This window comes from Heptranchias perlo, chromosome 40 (assembly GCF_035084215.1).
Source record: "Heptranchias perlo isolate sHepPer1 chromosome 40, sHepPer1.hap1, whole genome shotgun sequence".
NCBI lineage: Eukaryota > Metazoa > Chordata > Chondrichthyes > Hexanchiformes > Hexanchidae > Heptranchias > Heptranchias perlo.
The window spans coordinates 1,660,727-1,688,493 of NC_090364.1; the positions used below are offsets into that span (position 1 = coordinate 1,660,727).

At 47.4% G+C, this 27,767-nt stretch overlaps 1 protein-coding gene across 4 annotated transcripts in view; it reads left to right on the forward strand.

The window, feature by feature from the left end:
- Nucleotides 1-27,767, forward strand: part of LOC137305466 (CCR4-NOT transcription complex subunit 3-like) — a 68,946-nt gene that overhangs the window by 16,566 nt on the left and 24,613 nt on the right. For all 4 annotated transcript variants that reach the window (XM_067974301.1, XM_067974304.1, XM_067974302.1 and 1 more), the window contains exons 2-11: nucleotides 8,584-8,651; nucleotides 9,741-9,808; nucleotides 12,026-12,100; nucleotides 13,715-13,804; nucleotides 17,376-17,504; nucleotides 18,744-18,770; nucleotides 18,891-18,959; nucleotides 24,858-25,077; nucleotides 26,488-26,630; nucleotides 27,461-27,514. In XM_067974301.1, coding sequence (XP_067830402.1) covers nucleotides 8,627-8,651; nucleotides 9,741-9,808; nucleotides 12,026-12,100; nucleotides 13,715-13,804; nucleotides 17,376-17,504; nucleotides 18,744-18,770; nucleotides 18,891-18,959; nucleotides 24,858-25,077; nucleotides 26,488-26,630; nucleotides 27,461-27,514 — 900 coding nt within the window. In that variant the 5' untranslated portion in view covers nucleotides 8,584-8,626. The remainder of the gene's footprint in view (nucleotides 1-8,583; nucleotides 8,652-9,740; nucleotides 9,809-12,025; nucleotides 12,101-13,714; nucleotides 13,805-17,375; nucleotides 17,505-18,743; nucleotides 18,771-18,890; nucleotides 18,960-24,857; nucleotides 25,078-26,487; nucleotides 26,631-27,460; nucleotides 27,515-27,767) is intronic.

A 27,767-nucleotide genomic window follows, 5' to 3' on the forward strand; every position in this document is an offset into this window, starting at 1 on the left:
TGGCGGAGCAGGCTCGAGGGGCCGTATGGCCTACTCCTGCTCCTATTTCTTATGTTCTTAACACAGCTCCAAAAAAACCTGATAACTGCAAAACAACTAACAGTGCAAAAGGAGCCGTAAACATGGGCTTACGACGAAGACCACTGATTTATGACAACTGAATAACTCAAATTCCATATGTATTACGTGGGTCTTTACAAGTGTTTTGGGGGTTGCATTCTGCATTTCGATCTGTATTTTCCATGAAAAGCAAAACGTGGTGGCCTGAAAAAGCAGTTGGATACGTGCTTGCTGCTTAAACTGTAGATATACCCAATGTCCCCTCACTTGTATTACGGGACAGAAAAGCGGGAGTACCTGAATGTTTGCAGTCCTAGATTTAGAAATTTCAGAAGGGCGATGTGAGCGCTGAAGGAATGAGATTTCTCATTTAAGAGCAAGCCCCAGCTCACCCCCCACTCCGAAAATGTTCAGTGTTGACCCTTTGAGGTGTATTTACACGCACACTTTAACATTATAGCAAAAGGGGTTTTGATTTGCTGCAGTGCTAAAGTTGGTGTGCAGATGTGGATTTGTACAAACAATCTCACTATAGATTACTCTGGAGCAGTGAGTGTGAAGCACCCCCCCCCCCTCCCATCAACCGGGACTTTCACATCCAAACTGCTGTATAGACTGAGGAATTGAAAGTGCAGAGTTGTAGCTGGAGTGTATATTTCCCATCGTGCACATGGTAATGTAAGTTTTACTAACTCACTGCTGAACCAATGCACATTTTGGAATAATGGCAGGTTAACAATCTTGTTTTAATAATGTAACATTTTTTGCTGCACTTCGGTCAGTTACAAGAAACGCAACGACATCAGAAGGATAAATAATCTGCACCATGGAGGAGCCAGCATCATATCTCCCCCACAAGGTGCAACAGGCTCTTCCAGTTTATTCCTGACGCGCTGACTATAATTTCACACAAATACGCTGCTCGGGATGGGAATCCCATTAATCACAGAAACTCAGCTAACGCACTCAATACACATAATTTAATTTCATGACATTGAGTTGGAGTGAAAAGCAATTCAGTATCACAATGAAATAATAATCCATTGCCTTACATTCACCTGTGATTTTGCAGGCAGCTGTTGCAATTTATTTTTCTTTTTGCAAATCTTTTTACTTATCATGAATCAAGATGATTATTTGCTGCTTCCCTGTGGAGGGCCCATGGCTGGATTGAGCGGTTTATTAGGTTTCATTTCACTGATTCACTGTGCTGCTGAATGCAATAGTGATCTCTCTGTCTCTGTGTGTCTCTCTTTCACACACCTTCCACCAGGCTCTCTGCCAAAAACAACTGATCTTCCCCACCAAATACAAGAATCATGTAGCCCAGTAACGATAGAAGAACTGAGGCATGGGAGCTCAGGAGGTGACCTTGAAGGAGCACAGAAATCTGCACTGATTTTTAGCAACAGGTGCAGACATTGTATCTGAATTGTGCAGAACACAAACAGTTGGCTGGCACGTTGGATAGGGGGGAATATTTAACCAGATTCATTGTTGATGGTGCGTGTCTGCACAGATGGACGGGGATATTTAAGCAAATTCCTTTCATGACGGTGTGCGTTTAAATAGATTCCATTGGTGATCTGTGTTTAACCAGATTGTTTTATTATTGATGCATGTTTGGTGGTGCCTATCCAGATTGATTGATGATGGTGCGTGTTTGACCAGATTCCATTGATGGTGTTGCAGATCTAGCTATATTATTGATGGTACGTGTCTAACCAGAATCTAATGATGATAGTGTATGTCTAACCAGAATCCAATAATAGTGCATGTCTAAAAAATTCCATTGGTGATGATGCGTGTTTAAATTGCATTCCATTTATGATAGTGCATGTTTTAGGGTAAGTGGACAAGGAACATGGAAAAATAATATTTTATGAAATTTAGGGCCTGATATCATAACTAGCAATCTCTGAGATACCTTGTGTTCCCTATTGGGTGGGTACTGTGTCAGATTCCTTTGAATAATCCACCCGTTCTTCATCCAGCACCCAGAGAACATTCACTGGGAATAACTGAACACCCTGCAGCTGATAAAGCCAGCAGAGGGTCAGGCACAGTTCATGTACAATGTGGGTGTGTATTGATCAGATGTTAAGGATTATCGAATGAACTGTGTCAGAATGAATAATCATATTGGAACATTTTTCAACATTAAAGGTCCTATATAAATGCAATTTGTTGTATTGGCCAGAGGACCAGGAATAGTCTTTTTGCTCTGAGCCCTTGTATACTAACTAGAGCTATGGATTTATGTGAAAAGTAAAAAAGACAGAAATCCCAGCTGTTTAAACTTGATGTGAGGCAGTTAAAACTATCATTGAGCTGTGGAGAATCAGACAGCAGTGAACTTCCTGTTAATTTGAAAACTTCCTGTTTTTGAACTGTCGGCTGTGAATACAACCTATGGTTTCTGCAGTTACATGTTTAGGAGGAAACGTAAACTTCTGCCATGTTGCAGTTAGTTAGCTATTTAATTCCAGAACCTAGATACGTGCTGGGTTAATTGGAAGGGGCTCCATTACTGAATGCAGTCTAGTGTAGTGTGTTACAGTGTGATCAAATGCAGTGTTTTACCCATGGCATATTGTTTTTGTTCTGTCTTTTTGTTATGGTACTTTTGGGGTTAAGAGCAGGTTTAATTAAAGAAATGACCCAGTTGGGCTGATGCACATCATTACAGGAACGGAGACATTGGATCTGTAGTTTGCTGCAGTGTGACAAAAGGTAATCTTAATATGCTGTTGCCTGTTCTCGGGATGTGGCCGATGGCGATGGTGCTCCCACAATGGTGGTCACATAGGGAGTTCCAGTATTCTGACCCAGCGATGATGAAAGCTATATAGCCAAGTCACAATGGTGTGTGATTTGGAGGGGATGGTGTTCTCACAGCATTGCTGCTCTTGTCCTTCTTGGTGGTAGAGGTTGTGAGGGGTGAGATGCTGTCAACTTAACCCTGGTCTGTTGCTCAGTGCTTCCTGTAGATCCTATGTACGGCAGCCACAGTGCGCCAGTCACCTTAACCCTGGTCTGTTGCTCAATGCTTCCTGTAGGTGCTATATATGGCAGGCACCATGCGCCAGTCAACTTAACCCTGGTGTGTTGCTCAGTGCTTCCTGTAGGTCCTATATACGGCAGCCACAGTGCGCCAGTGGTGAAGGGGTGAATATTGAGTCCAGGGGCACCAATCAAGTGAATTGTTCTGTCCTGGATGGTGTCGAGCTTCTTGAGTGTTGTTGTGGCTGCAACCATCCAGGTGAGTGGTGAGTATTCCATCAATCTCCTGACTTGAGCCTTGGAGATGGTGGAGTGACTTTGAGGGGTCAGGAAGTGAGACACTCATCACAGAATACCCAGCCTCCACTCTTCCCTTGTAGCCACGGTGTTGTTATGGATGATCCAGTTCAGCTTCTGGTCAATGGTGACTCCTCTGGATGTTGATAGTGGGGATCTTGGCAGTGATGGTGCAGTTGAAGTCAAGGGTAGATGGTTGGGTTTCTCTTGTTTGAGGTGGTCATTACCTGGCACTTATGTGGTGCAAGTGTTACCCACCACTTGTCAGCCCAAGCTTGAATGTTATCCAGGTCCTGGTTTAGGCTGGCATGGGCAGCTTCATTATTGGAGGAGTTATGAATGGAATCATCAGCAAAAACCCCACTCCTGACCTTATTTCAGAGGAATGGTCATTGATGGATTAGCTGTAAATGGTTGGACCAAGGGTGCTTCTCTGAGGAACTCGTGCAATGATGACCAATAGCTGTGATATCTGGCTTCTGATAGCATCTTCCTTTGTGTCAGGTATGACTCCACTTGGAGATTTTGACCTCCATTGACTTCATCTTTCGGATGAGTTGTTAAATTGAAACCCGCCTGTCCGCTCAGGTGAATGTAAATGATCACATGGTACTACGTGAAGAAGAGCTGGGGAGTTATTTTCGGTGCCCACCAAAGCTAATTATCTGGTCATTCATCCATTTTCTGTTTGAGGGACTTTGCTGTGCACAAATTGACTGCCATGTGTATCTACAAAACAACGTGACTGTACTTCAAAAGTAATCCCCTGGTTTGGGAAGTCCTGAAGACGTGATACGGCGTGTTCTTTCTTTACACATGAAGTGACTAGTATTGTTCAGACTTATGAAACATTTCCTGATGCCTCTATCTGCTCAGATATCAGTCTATTAAATCTGGCTGATTGTCAGCTGGAAAGTTTGGTTTAGTAGGGATAGACAGGCTGGGAGATCAGTGAGATGTCTTTGTGAGTGAGTGACAGCTTTATGTGTGAAGAATAAACTATTTTTATTTTCCTTTATCCTGGGAATCAAAGGAGGAAGAGAAAAAAGAGAGAGAGAGAGTTTACGCGGGAGTACATTATATATCTAGTTCCTCGATTAGAGTGAGAAAGGTTACTGTTCGACCCTCAATGAAATTACCCAGAATTTGCTCTTAGTGATCAAGGATTCACGTGAAAGGAACAATAGCTTGTGGGATAGTCTGCCCACACATATCTAATAGTGATCACTCTGTCCGTTACAGTGTCTGATTATAGTATATACTGAATATTACATAACCGAGTAACTAATCAAAATACCCAGGTAATACTCCCGCACCTGTGGTGATGCTGTGCAACTTCAGGTCGAACCTCACGGTTGAGACTAACTTGCATTGCCTCAGCCCACACAGCACAAACCCAGCTGGAGGTGGTGAGGAAATGAACATTATCAAAAGTATTAACCACCTGACAGGGAGTTAAAGGCTCTAGTTCAGTCGCAGAGTTCAGATGAGAGCCAGTATAAAAGCAGGAATTCAATTGAGGAGGCTCAGAGAGCATCATATCACGGGTTTATGATGCCACCTGAATCCCTGGATTGATTACCAGTCGTTAGGAGGTGCCAGAGAATGCCCAAGTGGTGACTGTCTCCTTCTGTTTTCCTCCCCTGCTAATCACTGGTAGACACTACAGCCTCTGCTTGAGATTCAAACCTACACCTGTACCTCTCCAAGCCATCTCCCATACGTGTAATGGTATAGATAACAGTGTTATAGTGCATCTGATTAGTGCATCAGTACGAAATGTATCTAATCTTTCTCTCTGTTGTAGGGTATCTGATTATAATTTTCAGTTTCACTCAATGCCTCAATAATCTGTTTGCCTAGTTGTAATCGCTCTGCTCACTGTGTTTGCATCTAATCATGGTAGGAGTCCTTGTTGAATATCATCATGGCTCAGTGGTAGCACTCTCGTCTCGAGTCTGAAAGTTGTAGGTTCAAGCCCCACTCGAGGACTCGAGTACATAATCTGGGCTGGCACTCTGGTGCGATACTGAGAGTGTGTGTTTTCCTATTCTAGTGATTCAGGTGGATGCCAAAGATCTCATGGCACAATTTGAGGAAGATCAGGGGGTCCTCCTGAGGCCTTGGCCAATATTTTTCTCTCAATGACCATCTCATTGTTTTTGTGGGATCTGTCAGTTTTGCAAAATGGCTACTGTGTTTGCCTACATGACAAAGTCACTGCACTTAAAACAACCTGAAATACTTGGAGATGTTTCTAAGAGATATAATAAATTGCTATATAAAGCAGTTCCTACTTTTTGCATAATGTAGTGTCTCAATTACAGTCTGTCAGGCTGTAGTGTCTCAATTACAGTGTGTCGGGTTGTGGTATCTCTATTAGTCTGTCAGGCTGTAGTGTCTTTACTATAGTGTGTCAGGCTGTAGTGTCTTTATTACAGTCCATCGGGCTGTAGTGTCTCTATTACAGTGTGTCAGGCTGTAGTGTCTCTACTATAGTGTGTCAGGCTGTAGTGTCTTTATTACAGTCCATCGGGCTGTAGTGTCTCTATTACAGTGTGTCAGGCTGTAGTGTCTCTATTACAGTGTGTCAGGCTGTAGTGTCTCTATTACAGTGTGTCAGGCTGTAGTGTCTCTATTACAGTGTGTCAGGCTGTAGTGTCTCTATTACAGTGTGTCAGGCTGTAGTGTCTCTATTACAGTGTGTCGGGCTGTAGTGTATTACAGTGTGTCGGGTTGTGGTATCTCTATTACAGTGTGTCAGGCTGTAGTGTCTCTATTACAGTGTGTCAGGCTGTAGTGTCTCTATTACAGTGTGTCAGGCTGTAGTGTCTCTATTACAGTGTGTCAGGCTGTAGTGTCTCTATTACAGTGTGTCAGGCTGTAGTGTCTCTATTACAGTGTGCCGGGCTGTAGTGTCTCTATTACAGTGTGTCAGGCTGTAGTGTCTCTATTACAGTGTGTCAGGCTGTAGTGTCTCTATTACAGTGGGTCAGGCTGTAGTGTCTATTACAGTCTGTCGGGCTGTAGTGTCTCTATTACAGTGTGTCAGGCTGCAGTGTCTATTACAGTGTGTCAGGCTGTAATGTCTCTATTACAGTCTGTCGGGCTGTAGTGTCTCTATTACAGTGTGTCGGGTTGTGGTATGTCTATTACAGTGTGTCAGGCTGTAGTGTCTCTATTACAGTGTGTCAGGCTGTAGTGTCTCTATTACAGTGTGTCAGGCTGTAGTGTCTCTATTACAGTGTGTCGGGCTGTAGTGTATTACAGTGTGTCGGGTTGTGGTATCTCTATTACAGTGTGTCAGGCTGTAGTGTCTCTATTACAGTGTGTCAGGCTGTAGTGTCTCTATTACAGTGTGTCAGGCTGTAGTGTCTCTATTACAGTGTGTCGGGCTGTAGTGTATTACAGTGTGTCGGGTTGTGGTATCTCTATTACAGTGTGTCAGGCTGTAGTGTCTCTATTACAGTGTGTCAGGCTGTAGTGTCTCTATTACAGTGTGTCAGGCTGTAGTGTCTCTATTACAGTGTGTCAGGCTGTAGTGTCTCTATTACAGTGTGTCAGGCTGTAGTGTCTCTATTACAGTGTGTCAGGCTGTAGTGTCTCTATTACAGTGTGTCAGGCTGTAGTGTCTCTATTACAGTGTGCCGGGCTGTAGTGTCTCTATTACAGTGTGTCAGGCTGTAGTGTCTCTATTACAGTGTGTCAGGCTGTAGTGTCTCTATTACAGTGGGTCAGGCTGTAGTGTCTATTACAGTCTGTCGGGCTGTAGTGTCTCTATTACAGTGTGTCAGGCTGCAGTGTCTATTACAGTGTGTCAGGCTGTAATGTCTCTATTACAGTCTGTCGGGCTGTAGTGTCTCTATTACAGTGTGTCGGGTTGTGGTATGTCTATTACAGTGTGTCAGGCTGTAGTGTCTCTATTACAGTGTGTCAGGCTGTAGTGTCTCTATTACAGTGTGTCAGGCTGTAGTGTCTCTATTACAGTGTGTCGGGCTGTAGTGTATTACAGTGTGTCGGGTTGTGGTATCTCTATTACAGTGTGTCAGGCTGTAGTGTCTCTATTACAGTGTGTCAGGCTGTAGTGTCTCTATTACAGTGTGTCAGGCTGTAGTGTCTCTATTACAGTGTGTCAGACTGTAGTGTCTCTGTTACAGTCTGTCAGGCTGTAATGTCTCTGTTACAGTGTGTCGGGCCGTAGCGCCTGCGTTACAGTGTGTCGGGCCGTAGCGCCTGCATTACAGTGTGTCGGGCCGTAGCGCCTGCGTTACAGTGTGTCGGGCCGTAGCGCCTGCGTTACAGTGTGTCGGGCCGTAGCGCCTGCGTTACAGTGTGTCGGGCCGTGGCGCCTGCGTTACAGTGTGTCGGGCCGTGGCGCCTGCGTTACAGTGTGTCGGGCCGTAGCGCCTGCGTTACAGTGTGTCGGGCCGTAGCGCCTGCGTTACAGTGTGTCGGGCCGTGGCGCCTGCGTTACAGTGTGTCGGGCCGTGGCGCCTGTGTTAGTGTGTCGGGTTTCGGTGTCTGTTACGGTGTCGGGTTGTAGTGTGTGTGTTACAGTGTCTCTGGCTGTGGTGTCTGTGTTACAGTGTGTCAGGTTATGGTGTCTGTTAGGACGTGTCGGGCTGTAGTGTCTGTATTACAGTGTGTCGTGTTGCAGTGTGTGTTACGGTGTGTTGGGTTATGTATCTGGTTGCAGTCTCCGGGTGTTAGTTATCTGATATGGTTTCTACTGTGTGCTTGATTGTGACGGCTGTATTTGATTCACACAGTGGCTGACTAAATTCTCCCTGTGTAACAGCGCACTGGAGCATAGTTTTAAGGCACTTGACTGTAAATTCTCCCCGTATTACAGCGCACTGGAGCATAGTTTTAAGGCACTGACTGTAAATTCTCCCCGTATTACAGCGCACTGGAACATGGTTTTAAGGCACTGACTGTAAATTCTCCCTGTATTACAGTGCACTGGAGCATGGTTTTAAGGCACTGACTTTAAATTCTCCCCGTATTACAGTGCACTGGAGCATGGTTTTAAGGCACTGACTGTAAATTCTCCCTGTATTACAGTGCACTGGAGCATGGTTTTAAGGCACTGACTTTAAATTCTCCCCGTATTACAGTGCACTGGAGCATGGTTTTAAGGCACTGACTGTAAATTCTCCCTGTATTACAGTGCACTGGAACTTGGTTTTAAGGCACTGACTGTAAATTCTCCCTGTATTACAGCGCACTGGAGCATGGTTTTAAGGCACTGACTGATCGCTCAGTCATGGCTGATAAAAGGAAATTACAAGGTAAGAGATCTCCTGTGAATTGTGGTATTTTGTTGGTGGGGGAAGTGATTAGCACTTATGGTGCTGTAGTATTCCTGTCTGTGAGGGGGAGGTGCGGGGACTGTGAGGGGGAGGTGCGGGGGAGGTGCGGGGACTGTGAGGGGGAGGTGCGGGGACTGTGAGGGGGAGGTGCGGTGACTGTGAGGGGGAGGTGCGGGGACTGTGAGGGGGAGGTGCGGGGACTGTGAGGGGGAGGTGCGGGGACTGTGAGGGGGAGGTGCGGGGACTGTGAGGGGGAGGTGCGGTGACTGTGAGGGGGAGGTGCGGGGACTGTGAGGGGGAGGTGCGGGGACTGTGAGGGGGAGGTGCGGGGGACTGTGAGGGGGAGGTGCGGGGACTGTGAGGGGGAGGTGCGGGGGACTGTGAGGGGGAGGTGCGGGGGACTGTGAGGGGGAGGTGCGGGGACTGTGAGGGGGAGGTGCGGGGACTGTGAGGGGGAGGTGCGGGGACTGTGAGGGGGAGGTGCGGGGACTGTGAGGGGGAGGTGCGGGGGATTTGAGAAGCGAGAGCATTGAGAAAAGTATAGCGATTTACATCTTCAAATAAAGAGTATTTTCAAATAAAGAGTACTTTTCCACACTGCCTGAGGAAGGGGAAAGCCCCCGAAAGCTTGTGGGATTAAAAATAAAATCGTTGGACTATAACTTGGTGTTGTAAAATTGTTTACAATTGTTAACCCCAGTCCATCACCGGCATCTCCACATCAAATAAAGAGAACCAGGGTGTGTGTAACAGGTGATACCTGATATTATACCATATGCATTCCTGTACTGCCTGGGGGTAGTATGGAATATGCATGTGCGTATAAACTTGCAGAATGTCTATGTGTGCTCTCTGATTAAAATGAGTAACTCTACCCTCATAATGTTGCTGTGTGTACCTGGTTTATCCAAATGCATTCTTTGAGGGTTTGATTGGTGATGGGGTTTCTTTCTGCAGAGATTTTCCGTCTGTTTTATGGTTATTTTTAAATAATTGGCCATTACTGGCTCACAAATGGACACTTCAATTCAAAAGAAATTTTAATTCCTTCAATTTGCTATCCTGCAGGGGAGATAGACCGCTGTCTGAAGAAAGTCAGTGAGGGTGTAGAAACCTTCGAAGACATCTGGCAAAAGGTAGAGTTGGTAAAAGCGGGCTGCTTCCATTTTTGGAGCAGATTGAGATCAGATTCCTCCAGTTTATTCGCAGACTGATACACTAGTTCTCCGTTAACCCCTATGATCATTTCCATGCCTTCCCTGCTCGTGTGTCCTAATACGGTGACACCCCTTAGCAATAGTAATTGGCAAAATTTGTTCTGACAATCTCAGTTGCTTCCATCTGTCCTATGTCATCTGTGTCTCCGTCTCCATCACCTCTGCCCCTCCCCCGGTCACCTCTGCCCCTCCCCCGGTCACCTCTGCCCCTCCCCCGGTCACCTCTGCCCATCCCCCCGTCAGCTCTGCCCATCCCCCGTCAGCTCTGCCCATTCCACGGCTCCTCAGGTAAAGCTCCGTGAAAGATGAAATTTGAATTCTCATAAATATTTGATTTTGAATAATAGCAATTTACATAAGCCATAGGCTCCAGTGCAGCACTTGGAGTTACTTCTGTCCTGTAACATCAAAGTGCAAAATATGAATTGTTTTGTTTGTTGCAGAAAATTAGGATTTAAAATTTCACCTGGAAAAACATTTTTCATTAAAGAAACTAAAGCAAATACAAAAGGCGGAGGGAAGGGTGTCCCTGTTTGAAGGAAGCTCTTGTGTGTCTGTAAAAAGGAAATTTGACTGTATTTGGATCGCAAAAGCCGATCTGGATTTTAGCCAAGTTTAATTTGACTCAGGACAAATTTGTGATGGTCAGAATCCCTGGAGAGTATTCCAGTCCTGTAGCCTGTACTTTGACTGTGTTAGATGTCGCAGTTGCCCTGTGATGATCAAATATTGCGTTTAGAGGGCAAAGGGCACTGTCATTGGAAAGTCCAGCTTTTCTTGGTCTCCATTTCTCCCCTTTCTCCTTTCCTTTTTAATTTCTCTACTCTTTTCATTCTTTTGTTTGACTTCACCCTTTCCCCTCTCCCCACCTGGACTTGACATTACAGTGTGGGACCTTACCCCATGACGGTGAGATTATGAGATCTGAGGGCAAAAAGAATAGAATGAATGATTTGCATCGTTAAAACTACATTTCATTTATGGCTGTTTAATCCTCTTTTTAAACGACTGAATAAATTAATGTCACGTTCCTGCAGGGATGCTGTTCAGCTGGTAGAACTGATTTTAAGTGGTCACCCCTCACCAGTAGCCAGCAGCTTTATGTTACTGATTCATGGTATTCTAAGGTTCTTTCTCCTATAATTCATAGATTTTGCAATTCCTGATCATTTTTTTTTACTTGACAACCAAATGATTTCCTAAATCCTCAAAATTTAAGTCTTCGAAGATTATGTCCTTTCAGCTGCAGTGCCTGGTGTGGAATGAAGTCTGACCTGTACCGTGTCAAAAAAACCCATAAACAACACTAAAATAAAGGCAGGCAAATGAGAGTCATGGGGAGCTCAGGGATGCAAAGGCACACCCAAGGTTATAAGTACTGGGATCCCATCCATAGCATATTGTATGGTTGTTGGAATTTATTGTTACCATAATTGACAGGGAGCAAGAGGAGACCATGGGGTTTGGATATCACAAGAAATGTTCCTTCTTGGTATTAAAGGCAGTGAAATAATCTAAATCCAGCTGCTGGGTACAGATAATATTATTAGTTTACACTGCAGAGCTAGCAAAATAATTAGCAAGGTGATCACTTATGCACTGCAGATACCAGGCTGCACTCTAACATCAGTGTAGTGACAGTTAAGTAAGCTCCCAAACACAGTAAATGCTGTCAGTCTGGGCAGGTTAGTATCAGTTAAAGGACCCACTGTGTGAGTCCTACACTGAAAAACACAGTTTGGAGAGGGGGGATAGCCCAGCTGGAAAGTTTTGAACTAAACGTTTGCAAAGGGAATTAACCGTTGCTCTCACTACTAAAGTACTCAATTTCAATTAAATTTAATTTCATGAATGTGCTTTTTTTTTGAAAATGCTTGCTAAGATTTCTGTGCCAGTTAACTGCAGCACAGACTAAAACACAGGAAAGTGTATTGACCAATGCAAAACTTTTTTCAGTTAAGGTAGGTGATCTTCTCCACACAGCCTTAATGGCATGATCTGGGTTATTTGAAGGCTGCAGTTTAGCTGTTCCAAGTTCCTAGAGCAAACACAAAAGCTGAGCTATTGATGTGCGCGCTGACGGTTTTGTGAGCAATGACAGCAACACCCATCCTAACGGAGTCTTCTTGTAATCAGGTTCACAGTGCAGCAAACGCAAATCAGAAGGAAAAATATGAAGCTGACCTGAAGAAAGAAATTAAGAAACTACAGGTGAGAGAAAAGACCCAAAGTGGAGGCTTTTATTTTGCTCATACACCGAGCATTGCAATTCCACCACCTGGAGTAGTGTGCAGGCTATCCTCTCTTTCGTCTCCTGCCCTCTCCGGTAGTCACTGGTCACGGTACCCCATGGCTGAAAAGTGGAGATCGCTCGTGTGAGTAGATGGGCTGTGCATTTACTCAGCTGATCTCTGCAGCAAAAAGCTTGTGAGTGGCACAGTGGAAAAGATATTTCTTTCCAGAATTTGGTACCTTTACTTCCAACTTGTGTTTCGGAGAAGGTTAAATTATGCGACAGCTGCAAGACTCTGCTACTTTCAGAATCCTTTCCGCACTTCATGTACGATGAATTACTTTGAAGTGTGTTGGTAAATCCAGCAGCCGTTTTGTGCACAGCAAGATCCCAAAATCAGCAATGAGGTGGGATGACAAGCTGGCACAGTTAAACGGTTTCTACCTTTCACATGAAATACATTTTATTTTCCAGTATTATCTTCCTGTCACACAATGTAAAGCTGGTCAGCCGTGTTGATAACGATAAATGAGGATTAAAAGCTGAGCAGGGGGACTCAGCAGTGAGAAGAACCACTGTATACATCACAAACGGGATTCCTGGGTTAGAGTTTAGCAGAGATTCAGGGTTCCGATGAGAGTATGAATCGCATGACTGTGAATTGTGACACAACAGAACACTCCCACCGTTCTGTCATTCTCTCTCTTGGACTCATTGGCTTCATGTATATCAGTGGCTGATGAGTTTTGCTGAGGTGCTGCATTTGCAGCTTTCCAGGTCACACCCTTGTGTGTTGGGGCCACTCGGTGGCAGCAGATCAGGTTATCCCGAGGAGTTAGAATCAATTTGGAAATGCATTTGATAAACAGGTCAGATAATAACTGGGCGATCTTTGGAATGTAACAAGATGGAACGAGTGAATTTGTGTTTTTGTTAATTCAAATCATTAATCTGATTTCAGCTTCTCGTATAACTTCCCCTACAGAGAAGGGAAGAATTAAACGTAGAGTTTGAGCTAAGTCCGTTTCAAGTTTGAACCCATTTGAAACCTTTCAAACTAATACTGCCTCTCAACAGTCGGTGGTGTACACAGGACCAGGGGGAATCTGACATCACAGATATAGTTTTATTTCATCAAATCCTGCTGTTTTTAATATGTCTGTAATGTTTAACTGAACTAGAGGAGATGCTAGAGTTGAATTCCCACTATCTGCATTAAAATAAATGAGATACTGGTGACATTAAAACAGCATAGGCAGAAATATTTGTGAACGTGTTAACACGTTTGCTAAAAAATAGCATGCAGAGGGAATTACTTGCATTCAAACAAAAATATAAATAAGGAAACTTCTAACAAGTCATGCCAGTACAGAAGTGTCATCCCAGAAACCGCCAGTGGTAGAACCAAGGCAGTTTCATCCGATTTCTTGTTAAACTTTAAAGTCGTGATGCAGTGCCTAGATGGACTTCCCGTTTCTTGAATGGACCCAGGATCAATCTGTTGTAAATATTGGTTCCAACACAAAATTAGTTCGTTCTGTCTTCTTGCCATTGGTTTAAATTTGTTGCGTTGTGTTCTCTTATGTCTGCAGAGGTTGCGAGACCAAATAAAGACATGGGTGGCCTCCAACGAAATCAAAGACAAGAGGCAGCTACAAGAAAACAGAAAACTGATTGAAACGGTAATGTACCGCACTGCACCCTCGCAGTGCCGCTGCTGCCCTGTACAACACCTGATCGCTCTGTCGCATCATTCGCAGTACTTCCAGACACTATTCTGCCGTTCTGTACCGCACTGACATCACACACTACATTCTCATGTTCAGAACAACAGCAGGTCGTTATTCCACTACCAGTATTCAGGACATTTTCTACCAGGACTTCCTGTCGCTTTGCTGTGATTCTTGTGTACATCAAACAGTAAGGGGTAGACTTGCTGGTTGGCATTGACGAGCTTCGACCAAATTCCTCTATGCACAATTTTAATACAGGTATTAAATTTGGTATCAATGTATTAAGCATTCAAATGAGCACAGCACCAACCAGAAAATCTGCTGCTTTCTCTCTACTCTTGTCAGCTCTGAACATTGTAAATTCTCTCCTCACTTTCCTGCTGTTACATACAAATACCTTCCCTTTCCGCTCTCTTATCTGATACTGGATCGTGTTGTTGTATGATTGCTCCACTGTCCTGTGTATTACTGAGCCACGTGTTGTATGTTTACCCACTGAGCTGTGTAATACTGAACCACGTGTGTTTCCCCCACTGTCCTGTGTAATACTGAACCACATGTGTGTTTCCCCCCACTGTCCTGTGTAATACTGAACCACATGTGTGTTTCCCCCACTGTCCTGTGTAATACTGAACCACATGTGTGTTTCCCCCACTGTCCTGTGTAATACTGAACCACATGTGTGTTGCCTCCACTGAGCTGTGTAATACTGAGCCACGTGTGTTGCCCCCACTGTCCTGTGTAATACTGAGCCACATGTGTGTTGCCCTCACTGTCCTGTGTAATACTGAACCACATGTTCTGTGTTTCCCCCCCTGTCCTGTATAATACTGAGCCACATGTATAGGGCCACTAGGGATGCAAAAGGTAAACTCACAGTTAATGACAGCAAAATGGCAGAAATATTGAATAGTTACTTTGCCTCAGTATTTACCAGGGAGACTAACATGGCAGGTATGACATTAGAAAAGGAGATCAAAAAAGGTATAAAGACATTTAAGATAGAAAGGGGAGAGATAATTGAAAACTAATCAAACTTAGAGAGGACAAAACCCCTGGTCAGGATGGATTGCATCCATGCATATCAAAAGAAGTTAGGGAGGAGATAGCAGAGGCACAATTACATATATATAAAAATTCATTAGAAAAGAGAATAGTGCCAGAGGACTGGTGGACATCTAATGTGATTCCTATATTTAAAAAGGGAGATAGAACAAGTCCAGGGAACTATAGACCAATTAGCTTAACATCAGTGGTAGGAAAGATAATGAAATCTTTACTCAAAGATGTAATAGAAAAACATTTAGAAAATGAAAATATAATAAAGAATAGTCAGCACGGATTTCAGAAGGGAAAGTCATGCTTGACTAACCTATTGAATTCTTTGACGAAGTAACAGAAAGGGTAGACAAGGGTTATGTAGTAGATATAATATATTTGGATTTTCAAAAGGCCTTCGATAAGGTACCACATTATAGACTCATGACTAAGTTCAGAGCATGTGGAGTCAGGGGACAAGTAACAGAATGGATAGCAAGCTGGCTACAAAACAATCGTTTTCACATCGTTCACCTGACGAAGGAGGAAGCCTCCGAAAGCTTGTGAATTTAAAATAAAATTGCTGGACTATAACTTGGTGTTGTAAAATTGTTTACAAAACAAAACAGAGTAGGTGTTAAGGGTAGCTACTCAGAGTGGCAAAAGGTGGGAAGTGGTGTTCTACAGGGATCGGTGCAGGGACCACTGCAATTTACATCAACGATTTGGACCCAGGAATTGGAAATACAATTTCAAAATTTGCGGACGACACAAAATTGGGGGATGTGGTTAATACCAGGGAAGAATATGTTAAAATGCAAGAAGACATTAATAAACTTGAAGAATGGCCGTGTAATTGGCAAATTAATTTCAATATAGTTAAGTGTGAGGTGGTGCATTTTGGTACGAAGAATAAGGACGCCACATACTGCTTGGATAATAAGAGTCTAAATGAGGTAGAGGAACAAAGTGGATCTCGGGGTACAGATACACCAATCCCTAAAAGTAGCAACACGGGTTAATAAGGCTATAAAAAAGGCAAACCGAACACTGGTTCGTTTCCAGAGGGATAGAATTGAAAAGCAGAGAAGTTGCCGTAAACTTGTATAAACCACACTTGGCGTACTGTGCACAGCTCTGGTCTCCATATTATAAAAAGGATATAGAGGCATTGGAGAAGGTGCAAAAAAGGAGAGGATATACTTATCAGGAAAGACTAAACAGGCTGGGGCTCATTTCTCTAGAAAAGAGAAGGCTGAGGGGTGATCCGATAGAGGTCTTTAAGATAATGAAAAGATTTGATAGGGTAGACATAGAGAAAATGTTTCCACCTTGTGGGAGAGACCAGACTAGAAGTCATCAATATAAGATAGTCACTAATAAATCCAGTAAAGAATTTAGGAGAAACTTCTTTACCCAAAGAGTGGTGAGAATGTGGAACTTGCTACCTCAAGGAGTTGTTGAGGCAAGTAGCATAGATGCCTTTAAAGGGAAGCTAGATATGTATATGAGGGAGAAAGGACTAGAAGGATATGCTGATAGGGGTAGATGAAATAGGGAGGGAGGAGGCTCGTGTGGAGCATAAACACTGGCATAGACCAGTTGGGCCAAATGGCCTGTTTCTGTGCTGTAAACTCAGTGTAACTCACTGTAACATATTTACTGTTTCCCTACTGTCCTGTGTAATACTGAGCCACATGTTGTGTGTTTCCCCTACTGTCCTCTTTAACATAGCTCACCCTGTTCAAAGTACCACTTCCTGGATCTTCTCTGCAGAATCAAACAGACAGTCTTCTTGTTTCTGTGCTTTCATATAACCTACAGTGAAGGAGATGCATTAGTAAAAAAGAAATGTGAATTTCAAGAAGTCAAAACAGAAATTGAAACAAAGGAGACTGTGGTTTTGTTGTAGATCTCAGTGAAAGTATGGAAACTACCCAGAAACACTTGGCTCTGCTCTGCCAGTACTGACTGCATAGATGTGTGTGCATGACATGATAGGATGCTGAGTTTTGATGGCCTTAAGTATGACGGGGAATTCTTTCATTTTTGCATGTATTTTAATGCTTACTTTTTATTAGTTTAACGTGTTCAGGAGATGATAATCGATGTATCTGTGCAGAGGGTTTTAGGCCAGTGCAAGCAGGACCTGAATGGCACTTATTATCCAGAGTTTCATGTTTGACTGCTGGGCCATCCTGACACACAAATCTGTCGGCCTCAGTTATTGGGAGTTTGGTCAGTTCTCCTGTGTTGCTTTGTGATTATTGAATCTTCCACCTCAGAGAGTGAGAGAAGGAAAACTACCACCTCACTGAGAGTGCAGCTCCCATCAGCCAGTCACGGAGGAGTCTGTGGCTTGTCTTGATCAGCTGAAGGAGGTTGATTAGAGGCAAGCAAGCGGGGCTAGGGTGTAGAGAATGCAGAGTACGATTTTTAAATCTAAGTTTGCGGTTCAAGTATTTAAATCTTTTCTATAAAGCAAATGGAAAGGTTCAAGATAGTGGAGAGAGAAACAAAGACCAAAGCCTATTCTAAAGAAGGGCTGGGATCAGCGACGAAGGTGGATCCCGCACAGAAGGAAAAGGAAGAAATCTGTCAATGGCTGACGGTAAGTGATGGCAGTGCAGTCCAAGTGGTTTCCAGAGGCACAGTGCTGTTTGCTGCATCAGCACTGACGTTCGGGCCAGGTCAAGAACCCCTGCTGCTGCTCCCACACCTCAGCACACCGTAGGTGAAAAGAGGAGAGTCCAGGAGATTGTGGAGAGTCGAGAACTCCCACCTCATCGGCAACACTCCTAGATTCTTTTCATGCTTTCTCTTTACTTATTTTTTGATTAAATATTTTTAATTCATTTTTATTTTCCATTTGTACTATTTTTTGAGAGTTGCTTCCTTTTGTCTTTTCAGTGTTAACTTTCTCATTTCAGTTTTGTTTATCCTTGGTTTATTAATTTTTTTTTCTTACAGTGTAAGTTATTCCTGCTTAGCAGTGTTACCTCCCACCCGCCTGGGACATTTTACTACGTTAAAGGCGCTATATAAATGCAAGTTGTTGTTGTTTATGCGCAGACCTCATTGCAAACCCTGCTGATGCTGGCAATACAGCAACACTGTCACCACTGGGAACAGTTTATTTGCTGCTGTTACTCAGAAAGTCTCCACCTGAGGGGTTTACTCCCTGGAAACAGCCACAATGTGTCCTCCCACAGGTGCAGCTGCAAAGGGCAGTCACCAGGAAAGAGGGTGTGCACGATGGATGTGGTCATGGAATATCAGTCAGGGGCTGGGGGCGATTTTGGTTGTATTCAGGTGCCTGACACTGTCGTGGAATATCTCCAGGATCTGAAGCCTGGCCTAACAGGAATTCTGCTATATGCCATACGACAGACTCACAGTTAAATGGTCCGTGTCATTCATTATTGTAACTATGTTATCTTCCATATAGCTGGAACTGTTAAAGCAATATAGGTCAAGAGAAATGTCAGGTTTAAGACACTTACTCCACAAACAAGGATTGGAGGGGGCAGTCTGAAGGCTTCTGGTCTCTAATCCACTGATTTCATTTGTGGTGGTGCATGTCTAGCTGGGGTGTTGGGTTAGTGCTTTGTTTTGACCACGTTGCAAGTATGTCCCTACTGACTGATGGCTCAGCGGCAGACTGACAGCATGAGTTGCTCCGCCCAGCCCAGCCTAGCCCCATCACCCTCTAAAAAGGGCTTTTTAAACACAAGCAGTCTTGTGAGCAAAATATATAAAAGCTTGACATTTAGAAAGTGATTCTAATTAATCGTGTAAACCTATATATTTTTTTCACGATCTTCTTTCCATTTGTCTTTTTCCATTTCAGAATACGATAGACACTTTAAATATGCAGGTGAGTCACCATGGTTAATTTTATTTGGAAAGATTTTTTAATGTGATTATAGTTGATTTATTTTTGAGCTTGATGCTATGCCATGGAGATCAGTGAAGGTAATCACATTGATGTTCCCAGGTCGATCTCTTTGAAAGTGAAATGGAAACTTTGTCAGCAGTGACGAGGAAAAAAAAGGGTGAAAAAGAGGTAGGAATGAAGTGCTTTAGTACTCAGCCCATAGGCATAGCCCTGACCTTACATGCCTGTTACTGTAAAACCATGTATAGGTCTCACGTGCCTGTTATTGTAAAACCCTGTGTATACATCTCATGTGCCTGTTACTCTAAAACCCTGTGCATACGTCTCACATGCCTTTTACTGCAAAATCATTGAATAAGGGCCATCTGTAGGAATATTGAATTTATACACCAGGCTTGCTGTTCATTCACTTCCTGACTACAGTATTCTTAACCTTGTTTATTGTGGTCATGTTGTTAACTATGGGGATTTCCTGTTTATTCAGCTAGTGACAGTTACCACAAGAACGTATGGTTAATGCATTGCAATTTCCTCCAGTGAAACATTGGGAAGTCTAAAACCACTGTCTTTGGTCCTCACCGCAAACTCCGTCCCCTCGCCACCGATTTCAACCTCCTCCCCACCCCCCCACCCCCCACCCCCCACACCCTCCACCCTCCCCCACACCACCCCACCCCCCACACCCTCCACCCTCCCCCACACCACCCCACCCCCCCCATCTCCACCACCCCACCCCCCCCATCTCCACCACCCCACCCCCCATCTCCACCACCCCACCCCCCATCTCCACCACCCCACCCCCCATCTCCACCACCCCACCCCCCATCTCCACCACCCCACCCCCCATCTCCACCACCCCACCCCCATCTCCTCCACCCCACCCCCCCCATCTCCACCCCCCCAACTCCACCACCCCACCCCCCATCTCCACCACCCCACCCCCCATCTCCACCCCCATTCCCACCCCCACCATCCCCACCCCCACCATCCCCACCCCCACCATCCCCACCCCCACCATCCCCACCCCCACCATCCCCACCCCCCCCATCCCCATCCCCAGCCCCCACCCAACCCACCTCCTCACCCCCCCTCATCCCCCACCCCCCCTCATCCCCCACCCCCCCTCATCCCCCACCCCCCCTCATCCCCCACCCCCCCTCATCCCCCACCCCCCCTCATCCCCCACCCCCCCTCATCCCCCATCCCCCTCATCCCCCATCCCCCTCATCCCCCACCCCCCTCATCCCCCACCCCCCATCATCCCCCACCCCCCATCATCCCCCACCCCCCCTCATCCCCCACCCCCCCTCATCCCCCACCCCCCCCTCATCCCCCACCTCCCCACCCCCCCCTCCCCACCCCCCCCTCATCCCACCCCCCCCTCATCCCACCCCCCCCTCATCCCACCCCCCCCTCATCCCACCCCCCTCCTCATCCCACCCCCCTCCTCATCCCACCCCCCCTCATCCCCCACCCCCCACCCCCCCTCATCCCCCACCCCCCACCCCCCCTCATCCCCCACCCCCTCATCCCCCACCCCCCTCATCCCCCACCCCCCTCATCCCCCACCCCCCTCATCCCCCACCCCCCCTCATCCCCCACCCCCCCTCATCCCCCACCCTCACCCCCCATCCTCACCCCCCCCACCCATCCTCACCCCCCCCACCCATCCTCACCCCCCCCACCCATCCTCACCCCACCCATCCTCACCCCACCCATCCTCACCCCACCCACCCATCCTCACCCCACCCATCCTCACCCCACCCATCCTCACCCCCCCTCCACCCATCCTCACCCCCCCCTCCACCCATCCTCACCCCCCCCTCCACCCATCCTCACCCCCCCTCCACCCATCCTCACCCCCCCTCCACCCATCCTCACCCCCCCCTCCACCCATCCTCACCCCACCCTCCACCCATCCTCACCCCCCCCTCTACCCATCCTCACCCCCCCTCCACCCATCCTCACCCCCCCCTCCACCCATCCTCACCCCACCTCACCCATCCTCACCCCACCTCACCCATCCTCACCCCCCCCCCTCCACCCATACTCACCCCCCCCTCCACCCATACTCACCCCCCCCTCCACCCATACTCACCCCCCTCCACCCATCCTCACCCCCCCTCCACCCATCCTCACCCCCCCTCCACCCATCCTCACCCCCCCTCCACCCATCCTCACCCCCCCTCCACCCATCCTCACCCCCCCTCACCCCCCCTCCACCCATCCTCACCCCCCCCCATCCTCACCCCCCCCCCATCCTCACCCCCCCTCCACCCATCCTCACCCCCCCCCACCCATCCTCACCCCCCCCCTCCACCCATCCTCACCGCCCCCTCCACCCATCCTCACCCTCCCCTCCACCCATCCTCACCCCCCCCTCCTCCACCCATCCTCACCCCCCCCCCTCCACCCATCCTCACCCCCCCTCCACCCATCCTCACCCCCTCCTCCACCCATCCTCACCCCCTCCTCCACCCATCCTCACCCCCCCCTCCACCCATCCTCACCCCCCCCTCCACCCATCCTCACCCCCCTCCACCCATCCTCACCCCCCCTCCACCCATCCTCACCCCCTCCTCCACCCATCCTCACCCCCTCCTCCACCCATCCTCACCCCCCCTCCACCCATCCTCACCCCCCCTCCACCCATCCTCACCCCCCCTCCACCCATCCTCACCCCCCCTCCACCCATCCTCACCCCCCCTCCACCCATCCTCACCCCCTCCTCCACCCATCCTCACCCCCTCCTCCACCCATCCTCACTCATCCCTCCACCCATCCTCACTCATCCCTCCACCCCCCCCCTCATCCCCCACCCACCCCCTCATCCCCCACCCACCCCTCATCCCCCACCCCCCCCTCATCCCCCACCCCCCCCTCATCCCCCACCCCCCCTCATCCCCCACCCTCACCCCCTCATCCCCCACCCTCACCCCCTCATCCCCCACCCTCACCCCCTCATCCCCCACCCTCACCCCCTCCACCCCCACCCTCACCCCCTCCACCCCCACTCACCCCCCCCACCCATCCTCCCCCCCCCCATCCTCACCCCCCCATCCTCACCCCCCCCTCCTCACCCCCCCCTCCTCACCCCCCCCTCCTCACCCCCCCCCATTCCTCACCCCCCCCCCATCCTCACCCCCCCCCATCCTCACCCCCCCCCTCCACCCATCCTCACCCCCATCCTCACCCCCTCCTCCACCCCCATCCTCACTCATCCCTCCACCCATCCTCACCCCACCCATCACCCATCCTCACCCCACCCATCCTCACCCCACCCATCCTCACCCCCCCCTCCTCACCCCCCCCTCCTCACCCCCCCCTCCTCACCCCCCCCTCCTCACCCCCCCCTCCTCACCCCCCCCTCCTCACCCCCCCCTCCTCACCCCCCCCTCCTCACCCCCCCCTCCTCACCCCCCCCTCCTCACCCCCCCCTCCTCACCCCCCCCTCCTCACCCCCCCCTCCTCACCCCCCCCCTCCTCACCCCCCCCTCCTCACCCCCCCCTCCTCACCCCCCCCTCCTCACCCCCCCCTCCTCACCCCCCCCTCCACCCATCCTCACCCCCCCCTCCACCCATCCTCACCCCCCCCTCCACCCATCCTCACCCCCCCCTCCACCCATCCTCACCCCCTCCTCCACCCATCCTCACTCATCCCTCCACCCATCCTCACTCATCCCTCCACCCATCCTCACTCATCCCTCCACCCATCCTCACTCATCCCTCCACCCATCCTCACTCATCCCTCACCCCCCCCCATCCATCACCCCCCCCCCCATCCATCACCCCCCCCCCATCCATCACCACCCCCCCCCCCATCCATCACCACCCCCCCCCCCCATCCATCACCACCCCCCCCCCCATCCATCACCACCCCCCCCATCCATCACCACCCCCCCCATCCATCACCACCCCCCCCCCATCCATCACCACCCCCCCCCCCCATCCATCACCACCCCCCCCCATCCATCACCACCCCCCCCCATCCATCACCACCCCCCCCATCACCACCCCCCCCCATCCATCACCACCCCCCCCCCATCCATCACCACCCCCCCCCATCCATCACCACCCCCCCCCATCCATCACCACCCCCCCCCATCCATCACCACCCCCCCCCATCCATCACCACCCCCCCCCATCCATCACCACCCCCCCCCATCCATCACCACCCCCCCCCATCCATCACCACCCCCCCCCATCCATTACCACCCCCCCCCATCCATTACCACCCCCCCCCCATCCATTACCACCCCCCCCCATCCATTACCACCCCCCCATATCCATTACCACCCCCCCCCATCCATTACCACCCCCCCCCCATCCATTACCACCCCCCCCCATCCATTACCACCCCCCCATATCCATTACCACCCCCCATTCCATCCATTACCACCCCCCATTGACTCAGACTGAACCAGACTGTTTGCAATCTCGGCATCATATTCAATCCGATGCTGAGCTTCTGACCCCGTGTACTCCCTCACAAAGACGCCTACTTCCCCCTCCATAACATCGCTAACCTTCACCATCTGCAACTGAAACTATCGTCTATGCCTTTGCCGCCGTCAAACTTGACTATTCCAATGCTGTCTTCCCATCCTCCATAAACTTCAACTCATCCAAAACTCTGCTGCCCGTATCCTATCCCTCACCTTCACCAAGTCCTGCTCACCCATCACCCCTATGCTTGCTGACCTACATTAGCTCTAGGTCCTCCGTTTAACATTCTCATCCTTGTGTGTAAATCCCTTCACACTCACCCCTTCCTATGTCTGTATCCATCCCCTCCACACTCTGGTTCTCTGACTCTGGCCTTTTGTGCATTCCCCCCCGCCGCCAAATCCCCATTGGTGGCCGTACCTTCACCCTTCATGGTCCTATGCTCTGGAATTCCCTCCCAAAACCCCTCCTCCTCCCATCTCTCTCTTCCTTTAAGGCCCTCCTTAAAACTCATCTCTTTGATGAAGCATGTATTCACCCCTCCTAATAGCTCCTTCTTTGTCTCGCCGTTCATTTTTGTCTGATTGTGTCTGTGTGAAGTGCCTTGGGATCTTTTCCCACGTTAAAGGCTATATAAATGCAAGTTGTTGTTAATATTTATAGCCTTAATTAGTGCAACCACCAAAACTGTTGTTAAAACAAGAGAATTAAAACTTTCTTTACAAGACTTTTATTTACTTCAATACTTTTAATGAATATGTTTTCAAACAGCTTTTTGGTCAGCATTGTGATTACTACAAATACTGTTTGATATGTCATACCCAGTTTAAAAGGTGCAGCATGACTTTACTGCCTGGCAGCCAAGCAGCAGAAGATTGTTCACAGAGGTGTGTTGGGCCTCACCCAGGCTTCCATGTCAGAAACCTCCTGTGAAGCAGGAATATGCTGTGGTTTTGAGGCTGTATCAGCTTGGCACAGTTGGTGGCATTCTTACCTTTGAGTCAGAAGGTCATGGGTTCAAGTCTTGATCCAGGCCTTGAGCACATAATCTAGGATGACACTTCAGTGCAATACTGAGGGAGTGCTGGAATGTCAGACAAGCCATCTTCTGGATGAGACATTAAACTGATGTAGCATCTCCCTGTTCAGATAAACGTAAACTGTTCGATGGCACTTTTTTGAAGAAGAGCAGGGATTTCTCCCGGTGTCCTGGCCAACATTCATCCTTCAACTAACATGGCCAAAACAGATTAACTGATCGTCCATCTCACTGCTGTTACTGGGACCTTGCTTTGTACAAGTTAGCTGCCACATTTACCTATAGAACGATAGTAACTACATTTCAAAAGCAGTTAAATTGGCTGTGAGGACATGAAAAGCAGTATAAATGCAAGTTCTTTCTCTTTTAAATAGTATAGATTCTGAATCATAATCCATGGACTCATTGAACTTCATTGTATTTTGCCAGTCTACCTCATCACTGATATAAAATGTGTAAATGTGCACAAATCTTGAAATAATAATTGAGGGTTGCTAATTAAAGTCTGATTAAAAAGAGTGAGATCTAAATCTGATCTGATCGCTCAGCCCTTTATCTAACCCATGAAAATCTTTCTGCAGAAACAGGACAGGCTAGAAGAATTGAAGCAACACATCGAGAGACACAGGTACCACATTAAAATGCTGGAAACTCTGCTGCGAATGTTAGACAACAGCACGATAGAAGTGGACCAGATTAAGAAGATCAAAGATGATGTTGAATACTATGTTGATTCCTCTCAGGACCCGGACTTCAAAGAAAATGAGTTTTTATACGATGACCTTGATCTTGAGGATATAGGTAAGCGTATTCTCATTTTGCTCCACTTTCTCTCCCTCGGGGTCCTGGTGTGCTTCCCGGAGTCACAACCAATGTCAAAGCTACTTTAAATTATCCAATGTGAGGCATGGTTTGTTAGGTAAAGCAGATCTGTGTGTGTTAAGCCTCTCCCTTTAGTGGAAGACTTTGTCATTGTGAGGTGTCTCCATCTGCTCAGTGTGGAACTGGTGAAATTTGGAATTGTCTGAGTTAGAGTTCACTCCCTCAAAGAATTTTTTTTTTTGGAAGAGATTTGGTAAATTTTATATTCTTTGTACCATGTAAAATGACCAGAGAACATTCCTTGTAGTCAGTGGAGCTGGTAGCGATGAATAAGAGATGGTTCGTGTTGAGTTCCAAGGCAAATACTCAATTAAAGAAGCTGTGCTGCATAAACACGCTGAACAAAGTGGTTCCTGAACTGATCGCAGCTGTAGGCTGGCAGCTCATTACATTGCAATGGATTAAAATAAATAGCTTTTTGAAAAATTAATAGTGAGACTTGAAATACTCTCATTGCCCTTGGTCGTCCCCTCCCCCCTTGAGAGAAGGTACAAGTGATACAGCAGTAGCAGGGAGCAAAGGAATAAAAATTCAAGGGATTGACAGATAAAGAGCAAGCAATGTGTGCTATGGGGAAATGTATGGTAACTCTTGTTTAACCTGAAAGTAGTAGCTATGATAGCATGAGTCGGATAGAGTGGTTGAACGGACAGGATGTCAAAGATTTGGGGACTCTAGTCATTTTGTAGTTAACACAAGTTGAGCTCACTAATAATATGATCAATGAATGGCTAGGTAGCTGTTTAAAACAATAAATTTTCATTAGGAGTTAGAGGTTCCTATTAGCAGATTGAAAAATACAGACAATTACAATAGTTCTGATAGAGTGGAAGACTAGAGCTGTGATGTTAAGGAAGAAATGAGCTTCTAAAGTCCCAGACCCTGAGCTCAGCCTGTGACAGAACAGGACTCTGGATTGGCTAATTTAGCTGGTTCATTAAAAATATTGAGTGGTGCACTGTGATTGGCTGGTGTAGAATTCAATGACAGCTGTGTGTGGGAAAGGCCTGGAAGAGGAGGAGGAGAGTCACTGGCAAACCAGCCATCGTTACTCACTCCAGCTGAGTCCTGCTTACAATCAAGGCTAACAATTAGAGCAAAACAGTTTGGTTTAGAATGTGTAAATTGGCATGGAGCCTACAACAAGCTTCAGGTGGTATTAATTTAGCCCTGGGGACTCAGGGGAAGGGAGGCCTACAATGCTGAGCTAGGAGGGAGCTGTATCCTCCTTGTTCTACTCCACTAGGATTACTATGCCTTGTTGGGGATGGACGTGAGCCTGACCAATTATACCTTCTGGTTTTAATGGACTTCACTCCATTTTTCCAGCACAAACATCAATAATGGCAACATCACCAGCAAGTAACAGTAACAGCAATGTGGAAGATGAGCTTTTTAACCAGTGTAACAGCACTCCCACCTCTACAACCTCAAGTTCTCCTGTACCCCTCAGTCCAGCCAACCAGTCCGTGGTGAGTAATAACATGTCCTTCATGCTAAATTTGGAGATTCATGTAGATGAATACATCTTCAAAAGAAGAACACATCATAGCAAATACACTGATACCTACCCCACCCAGACCAGAAAGAGACAGTGCCCATGTAGGGAATAGGTGGAAATGCTGCCTTGGGCCCTGTTACGGTACAGTAATTCATTACTTTATGCTGACCTGATCACGGCATGCACCATCAGACCTCTCCACCAGCTCACTAGGTCACGGTGGGTACAGTTACACTGTGTTTCTGGATCATTGCATCAGATCTGGTGATGAGTGAAACTATGATACCAATGAAGGAACCAGCCTTGCAGTCATTTTCCTGTGTAGGACGCTGATCAGATTGTTTCCTATTGTAATGTTGTATGCTCCATTTACATCGTAGTTTAGAATTTGCTCTCCTGTAGGTGGCAGTGGGCTGGGATGTGCTTCTACAGGTACCTCGCCCAAATAACAATTCTTCACCAGTCTGGACATTGAGTGTTTGGTCATTTGACTGTGAGCCTATCGCAGCCAAACCTGATCTTATCTACTTGTGGCCTTCCTCCAGTGTGGGCAATCTCGGAAACTTGTCCTTTAGCCCCCTCCCCCTCCAGCCCAGGGACATTGGGGCCTGTTATTCCACTCCTATTGCTACCATGACTGGGGTCATCTAACTCAGGACAGAATATGGATGGAATTTAGGAGTATCCTGCTCTGTGTAGCTTGGTTCTGTATAAAGGGGTACGTTGACCCATGGAATCATTGTGGTGTAGAGTTTTTTTAATGATGACTTGTGATAATTTTGAAATGCTTCTTATTTACAGGAAAATCATGAAGATGAACGGAAGCGGAGTAGGTCGGATAGCGAAATGAGCATGGTCAGTTTGCTTTTCGGAGGGAGTGTGTGTTGTACAGTTGTTTTGTCAAGATTGTGTACTATCAAATCCAGCTCCAAACCTGCAGCTTTGGGGGAACGAGCTGTACAGTGTAGATTGGGTCAGTCACAGTGTGATTATTCCACACCTCCCACCCCATTCCCACCAAAATTAATGGTTTTGGTATACCAGAGTTTATGGTAATTGTAGTCTTTTATTTCTCCAGCCCACTCTATTTCTCGGAAGGGGATGGTAG